Below are 8,320 nucleotides of genomic sequence, written 5' to 3'. Positions count from 1 at the left end.
TGTCTTTGTTAGAAATAGAGATAGAACTACCTATTGTAATCTCAACAAACTCTATCCTCTCTCTCTCTCTCTCTCTCTCTCTCGTAGCTTATCTCCTCTTCTTTGTAACAACCGAATCTAGATCGATCGGTATTGCCTTGTAAGCCACAACAGGGGCTGTTCTGTCTCATATCAATATAAACCAACGCGGCTCCTCATCGAGGAGTAGGAACGCTTCCATCTAACATGGTATACAGAGCCATCCTCTTCCCATCAATCTAGCCAGAAGCCTTCTTCCTGATCACCCTCGCCATTGCCATGTCGTCCTCATCCACCGTTACCCTCAACCTTGGAGCCCTACCATCCGAGAAACTTACCAAAACCAACTACATCCTGTGGAAGGCACAGGTCATGCCGGGCCTGCGAGGAGCGCAGGTCACCGGCCTCCTGAACGGGTCAGATGCCGCACCACCGAAGACGGTGCAGCGAGAGCAGACGGACAAAACCGTCACCACGGAGCCCAATCCGCTGTATGCACAGTGGATATCAAAGGATCAACAGGTTCTGAGTCATCTTCTAAACTCTCTGTCAATGGAGATCCTCGCCCAAGTTGCGAGCAAGGAGACAACCTTTGATCTCTGGACTACCATCACCACCTTGTTCTCATCGCAGTCCCAGTCTCGCATCACCAATCGGCGAATTGCAATCACCAACACGAAGAAGGGTTCCATGTCCAGCAGCGCCTACATCTCCAAGATGAAGAATCTGGGGGACGAACTCGCAGCGGCAGGACGCCCCGTCTCGGATCCAGAGATGATGGATTGTGTCCTCGCCGGCCTTGACAGAGACTATGATCTTGTTGTGGCAGCTATTGTCGCAATCAAGAATCAGATCACAGTTGACGACCTATTCGCTCAGATCGCGACGTTCGACCAGCGAGTCGAGATGCTCGGGGATGGCCCTGATGGGGGTTTCAAAACCTCTGCAAACTTGGCCTACAGGGGGCGTGGGCGCGGCTACAGCAGGGGCCGCGGCCGAGGCAGGCGTCCTTCCCCGACTCCATCTGGTGGCCACGGCGGCGGCAGAGGTGGCCGCGGTAGCCCACAACAACAACGGCAGCAGCAGGAACATGACTATCCAGAGTGTCAAATCTACTACAAACATCACCCAGGAGGTGCTCGTGATTGCTGGCATAGGTATGATGAAGATGAGCCCGAGGAGAAGAGTGCAAACATGGTGACCAACTCCTATGGTGTCGACACGAACTTGTATGCAGATACCGGTGCTTCACATCACATCACCGGCGAGCTGGACAAGTTGATGTTCAAGGAGAAGTACCATGGACATGATCAAGTGCGCACCGCGAGCGGTTCTGGTATGAAAGTTGCTCACATTGGTCATTCAATCGTTAAAACCCCTAAAAAAACCTTGCATCTAGACAAAGTTCTTCATGTCCCTGAAGCCTCATAAAATCCTCTCTCTGTTCATCGATTTACTTTAGATAATCGTGTCCTTATTGAATTTTACCCTTATTTCTTTTTGGTAAAGGACTTGGACACGAGGAGAATCCTGCTTAGGGGCAAGTGCGTGGGAGGTCTCTACCCACTTATATCTTCGTCATCATCATCGAATAAACAACTGTTTGTCGCTGTCAAGCCTTCATCATCCAAGTGGCATAGTAGATTAGGTCATCCTTCATCAGTCATTGTTAGATTTGTTCTTAGCAAGAATAAACTTCCCTTCTCTCATGAGATTAGTGAGTCGGTTTGTGATCCGTGTCAACAGGCTAAAAGCCATCAACTTCCATACACTGTATCTACTAGCATATCTACTGCACCCTTACAACTAGTTTTCTCAGATGTTTAGGGGCCAGCTCCTACTTCGGTCGGTAGATACTCATACTATGTAAGCTTTATTGATGATGATAGCAAGTTTACATGGATCTATCTGAAGGAAATATGCCCTAGAGGCAATAATAAAGTTATTATTTATTTCCTTATATCATGATAAATGTTTATTATTCATGCTAGAATTGTATTAACCGGAAACATAATACATGTGTGAATACATAGACAAACAGAGTGTCACTAGTATGCCTCTACTTGACTAGCTCGTTAATCGAAGATGGTTATGTTTCCTAACCATAAACAAAAGAGTTGTTATTTGATTAATGGGATCACATCATTAGGAGAATGATGTGATTGGCATGACCCATTCCATTAGCTTAGCACTCGACCGTTTAGTATGTTGCTATTGCTCTCTTCATGACTTATACATGTTCCTATGACTATGAGATTATGCAACTCCCGTTTGCCGGAGGAACACTTTGTGTGCTACCAAACGTCACAACGTAACTGGGTGATTATAAAGGAGATCTACAGGTGTCTCCAAAGGTACATGTTGGGTTGGCGTATTTCGAGATTAGGATTTGTCACTCCGATTGTCGGAGAGGTATCTCTGGGCCCTCTCGGTAATGCACATCACATAAGCCTTGCAAGCATTGCAACTAATGAGTTAGTTGTGAGATGATGTATTACGGAACGAGTAAAGAGACTTGCCGGTAACGAGATTGAACTAAGTATTAAAATACCGACGATCGAATCTCGGGCAAGTAACATACCGATGACAAAGGGAACAACGTATGTTGTTATGCGGTCTGACCGATAAAGATCTTCGTAGAATATGTGGGAGCCAATATGAGCATCCAGGTTCCGCTATTGGTTATTGACCGGAGACGTGTCTCGGTCATGTCTACATTGTTCTCGAACCCGTAGGGTCCGCACGCTTAAGGTTTCGATGACAGTTATATTATGAGTTTATGAGTTTTGATGTACTGAAGGAGTTCGGAGTCCCGGATGAGATCGGGGACATGACGAGGAGTCTCAAAATGGTCGAGATGTAAAGATCGATATATTGGACGACTATATTCGGACATCGGAAAGGTTCCGAGTGATTCGGGTATTTTCGGAGGTACCGGGGAGTTACGGGAATACGAGGAAGAAGCAATGGGCCTTAATGGGCCTTAGTGGAAAGGACCAGGAGGTGGCGCGCGCCCCTCCCAAGCCCAGTCCGAATTGGACAAGGGGTTTGGGGCGCGGCCCCTCTCTCCCTTCCTTCCCCTCTTCCCCCCTTTCCCCCCCTTCTCCTAGTTGGACTAGGAAAGGTGGAAACCTACTCCAACTAGGAGTAGGAATCCTACTCCTCCTTGGCGCGCCCACAAGGGCCGGCCGGCCTCCCCCTTGCTCCTTTATATACGGGGGCAGGGGCACCCCATAGACACACAAGTTGATCCACGTGATCATATTCTTAGCCGTGTGCGGTGCCCCCTTCCACCATAATCCTCGATAATATTGTAGCGGTGCTTAGGTGAAGCCCTGTGACGGTAGTACATCAAGATCGTCACCACGCCGTCGTGCTGACGGAACTCTTCCCCGACACTTTGCTGGATCGGAGTCCGGGGATCGTCATTGAGCTGAACCTGTGCTAAAACTCGGAGGTGCCGTAGTTTCGGTGCTTGATCGGTCGGGCCGTGAAGACGTACGACTACATCAACCGCGTTCTGCTAACGCTTCCGCTGTCGGTCTACAAGGGTACGTAGATCACACTCTCCCCTCTCGTTGCTATGCATCACCATGATCTTGCGTGTGCGTAGGAATTTTTTTGAAATTACTACGTTCCCCAACACTATCTTCTTAAGAAACGGTCTGAAGTGTTTCAAGTTTTCACAAACTTTAAAAATCTTGTTGAAAGAAAACTAGACACTAAGATCATTGCCATGCAAACCGACTGGGGAGGTGAATACAGGAAACTGAATTCCTTCTTCCAGCAACTTGGTATTTCTCATCATGTTGCATGTCCACATGCGCACTAGCAGAATGGTTTTGCAGAAAGAAAACATCGTCATGTTGTTGAAGTAGGCCTAGCTCTACTCGCAGATGCATCTATGCCACTAAAATTCTGGGATGAAGCATTCTTAACTTCCACATATCTCATCAACTTGCTCCCTAGCAAATTCATCAAATTTGAGACCCCTATCACACGTCTCTTTGGCACTAGTCCAGATTACAAGTCTCTGCGTGTCTTTGGTTGTGCATGCTGGCCTAACCTACGGCCATACAACTCGCGCAAGCTTGCTTTCCGTTCCAAACGGTGTGTTTTCTTGGGGTATAGTCCCATTCACAAAGGAGTAAAATGCCTAGATGTCTCTACTGGCAGAGTTTATATATCCCGTGATGTTGTTTCCGATCAGTCCATTTTCCCCTTTGCATCTCTTCATCCTAACGCTGGAGCCATTCTTAAGAAAGAAATCCTTCTTCTTCCCCCAAACCTTTGGAATTTTGAGCAAGGGGGCGACGATTGTACTGACCAATATGACACTTCGATCAGTTCTAGTGGTGCATCTATTCCCGTGCAGGGTCATGGAGAAAACACAGGAGAAAATGGTGCTCAAAATGATCAAGATTTGGCACAAAATGGCCCCATATTGCATGTGTTGGAGGAAGAAGAGGCATGCGCAGACTACGAGGTTGATCCGGAGCAACCTGCAACACCGCAGCGTCAGGCGTCCTTGGATCACGCACAGCGATCAACCCTGGATCACGCGCCCACCAGAGGCCAGTGCCAGCACGCCACGTCGCCAGGTAGTGGGCCGGCTCAGCGACCCACGTGCGGGTGGCCCACCACGACCGGTCTCCAGCCTGAGACGGTCGGCTCGGGATCTCGCACGATCGGCTTGGGATTGCGGCTGCCCACGCGTGCGGATCAGGCGACAGCGATAGCCACGGGATCTTCTGCATCGCGCGGGGCTGCGGCACCAGAGTCCAGGGCGAACACACCAGAGGCTACATAATCAGGGTCTGGATCAGCTACGCAAAGTGGATCCAGAGAATCTGCATCATCTGGATCTTCTGTGGCGCGGTCATCTGCTCAGCTACAGTCGGTGCCAGCCTCGCGTGTCACAACTCGTCTTCAAAAAGGTATAAAAAATCCAAAAATTAGAACAGATGGTACTATACGCTATGGCATGTTATGTGTTGCAGGAGAGCCAACTAGATTGGAAGATGCACTTGGAGATTCAAGGTGGAAAATGCAATGGATGAAGAGTACTCTGCACTCATGAAAAATAAAACATGGCACCTTGTACCTGAGCAGTGAGGTAAAAATGTTATTGACTGTAAGTGGGTATATAGAATCAAGAAAAGGCAGATGGTTCGATTGACAGGTACAAGGCACGTCTAGTCGCAAAAGGTTTTAAACAGCGTTATGGGCTGGATTATGAGGACACATTTAGTCCCGTTGTTAAAGCTGCAACCATTAGGCTTGTGTTAGCTATTGCTGTTTCCAGGGGATGGAGCTTGAGACAGCTAGACGTGCAGAACGCGTTTTTGCATGGTGTTCTGGAAGAGGAGGTTTACATGCGACAACCACCTGGGTATGAAAACAAGAAAACACCCCACTATGTGTGTAAGCTTGATAAGGCTCTTTATGGCCTAAAACAGGCACCAAGAGCGTGGTATTGAAGGCTAAGCTCTCAGCTAAGGTGCCTTGGTTTTGTTGCATCTAAAGCTGACACATCACTCTTCATCTACAATAAGGCAACCACAGTCATATTTGTTTTGATATATGTTGATGATATTATAGTTGCCAGTTCTTCATCAAGTGCTACTAATGCTCTACTTCATGATTTAAGTTCAGAGTTTGCCTTGAAAGATCTTGGTGATCTACACTTCTTCCTGGGCACTGAGGTGAAAAAGATTCCAGATGGCATAGTAATGAATCAGGAAAAATATGCTACTGAGCTTCTAACCCGCATGAGGATGAAGGATTGTAAGCCTTCACCTACACCATTGTCCTCTTCAGAAAAATTGTCAGCCTTTGAAGGGGAGCCTCTAAAGGAAGAAGAGATCACAAGGTACAGGAGTGCTGTGGGTGCCTTACAGTACTTAACACTGACAAGACCAGATATATCATTTGCTGTTAACAAGGTTTGTCAGTATCTACATGCACCTACTACTGTACACTGGACAACTGTTAAAAGAATTGTACGGTATATAAAATACACTGTAAGCCTAGGACTCCAGTTTAAACGATCCAGCTCCACTCTTGTTAGTGCCTTTTCTGATGCTGACTGGGCAGGATGCAGTGATGACAAGAGGTCAACTGGAGGATTTGCAATATTCTTTGGTCCTAACCTTGTTTCTCGGAGTGCCAGGAAACAGGCTACAATGTCAAGATCAAGTACAGAGGCTTAATATAAGTCACTAGCCAATGCAACTGCTGAGATCATTTGGGTGGAATCATTACTTAATGAGTTGAGTGTTAAGCAACGCCGCATTTCATGTTTATGGTGTGATAATTTGGGAGCCACCTATCTCTCTGCTAACCCAGTGTTCCATGGAAGAACTAAACACATTGAAGTTGATTTTCATTTTGTGAGAGAAAGGGTTGCAGAAAAGAAATTGGACATCAGATTTATTCCCTTCAAAGATCAGGTAGCAGATGGCTTCACCAAGGCATTGTCAATTAAACCATTTGAGGAGTTCAAGAGGAATCTTAATATAGGATAGTTGAGATTAAGGGAGGGTGTTAGAAATAGAGATAGAACTACCTATTGTAATCTCAACAAACTCTATCCTCTCTCTCTCGTAGCTTATCTCCTCTTCTTTGTAACAACCGAATCTAGATCGATTGGTATTGCCTTGTAAGCCACGACAGGGGCTGTTCTGTCTCATATCAATATAAACCAACGCGACTCCTCATCGAGGAGTAGGAACGCTTCCATCTAACAGTCTTAAAGCATCCATAATGTCAGACATTGTGGTGATAGAAGAAAAAACACCATAAAATCAAAATGCATCTAAGTGCGGAAGTGCCCTAGTTTGCAATGCATACGTTAATTGCATGTGCTAACTAAACAACCCAAGCACTTCCCGTGGGGAGAAAAAGGGCCAGGCGCTCGATGCATGATTTCATGCTGACGCCTTATCTGACACCATCATGCAACAAAAGAATTGTTAATCGGTTGGGAATTCGACACTATTATTTGTGCTAAGCATATGTGTTGCATGTTGTGCCCTTAAGGAACACCATCACGATTCAGGAACTGCAAGTGGTCGTCGTTGAGTCTGCCAAACGAAGGGAGGTTGCTAAGGAGATGCGTGCGATTGAGCGTAGCATGTCAGGTGTGTGCTAAATTGTACACGTATCCGGATTTTTTTCCTTCTTATTCCTGCTTATCCAGCTGCTTTACCAAGTTACTTGGTTGCAACTCATGTCCCATGCTTGGATGACGAGGTTAGATAGTCGGCCTTCACTATCGGCGGCCCGTCACCCTACTGGACGATGTTCTCAAGAAACTCTTTGCCAATTTTATAGTGATAGATCGTATCATCGGGACAAAAGCGAACGCGTTTGGCATTTCAAGGTGCTGGCATTGTATGCAAAGGTGCACATGGGAGTGCTAATGGGGTTTTCTCTTTAAACAAGAAGGTAGCCCCATGAGCTTCCTTGACATCTTCGTCAAGTTCAACCGGACTCATAGTCAGGTGGTACAGGTGAGATGATCGGTTGCACGTGAGGGGAATCAAATTGTTCTAGTGATGCTTAGGATGCATTACACGCACACGAACCTCTATGACATCATGCGAGAATCAACATAGTTGGGAGTTAGATCCGCCCATGGAGATTCTTCAAAGAAGTTTGTGTGTGTGCTTTTCAGAGTAGAGTTGTATTGCAAGTATGAGGGGATGATAGAGTAAGTCATATTGACCATGTAATGTTGTCTCTATGCCGGGCAAGAAAAGTTGGCTTCAATGCCAATGTTTTTTAAACTTTGCGGTTGCTTTGTCGCTGAGTGTAGTCAATTACGAGTTGCCTTTAGTTTTGTCTAGTGATTGTTGGTCTCGCGGTAGCATCCATGTTCCCTTTGTAGCTCATTCGAGACACTATTCTACTCGTTATGTCTGTTTATTGACGCCGACTCAGCACGCCTCCGCTTCACACCTAGCAAACTATCTGAAACGTCGTCTGGCGTTTACCCATGCCTGTCAATTTGATATGTCAATGGCGTTTGGATGTAAATGAAGAAGAGGATGACGAATTATCTCTTCATGATGAGTACATGCGTGTGGAACCGCATGCAGTGTTGCACCCTCTCGGCATAGACTCACTAGGAACAGCGGCTCAAACGTTATTCGCCCTCAAGCCCGAGGGCGACTTTAAGTTTGTGAGAGCAACAAACTCGGTGTCGACAAGTCTGTTAAACTTGATATATCTATCAAACTCGATCGAGTGTACTAGACGCACCTTCTTCGAAAATCGGGTAGGGCTATTAACATTTCCC

At 46.5% G+C, this 8,320-nt stretch overlaps 1 protein-coding gene across 1 annotated transcript; it reads left to right on the top strand.

Moving 5' to 3' along the window:
* The first annotated feature begins 297 nt into the window (after window positions 1-297).
* Window positions 298-6,230, top strand: LOC147958618 (uncharacterized). Its single transcript, XM_087532221.1, has 5 exons — window positions 298-1,332; window positions 4,394-4,619; window positions 5,019-5,058; window positions 5,324-5,410; window positions 5,627-6,230. Exons 1-5 carry the CDS (start codon window positions 298-300, stop codon window positions 6,228-6,230), a joined length of 1,992 nt encoding a protein of 663 aa, XP_087388347.1.
* The last annotated feature ends 2,090 nt before the right edge of the window (window positions 6,231-8,320 follow it).

This window comes from Triticum urartu, chromosome 7A (genome assembly GCF_056163025.1).
Source record: "Triticum urartu cultivar PI428250 chromosome 7A, HENAU_Tu73, whole genome shotgun sequence".
Lineage (NCBI taxonomy): Eukaryota > Viridiplantae > Streptophyta > Magnoliopsida > Poales > Poaceae > Triticum > Triticum urartu.
The sequence above is the reverse complement of the archived record's forward strand: the minus strand, read 5'-3'. Positions and strand labels throughout refer to the sequence as shown.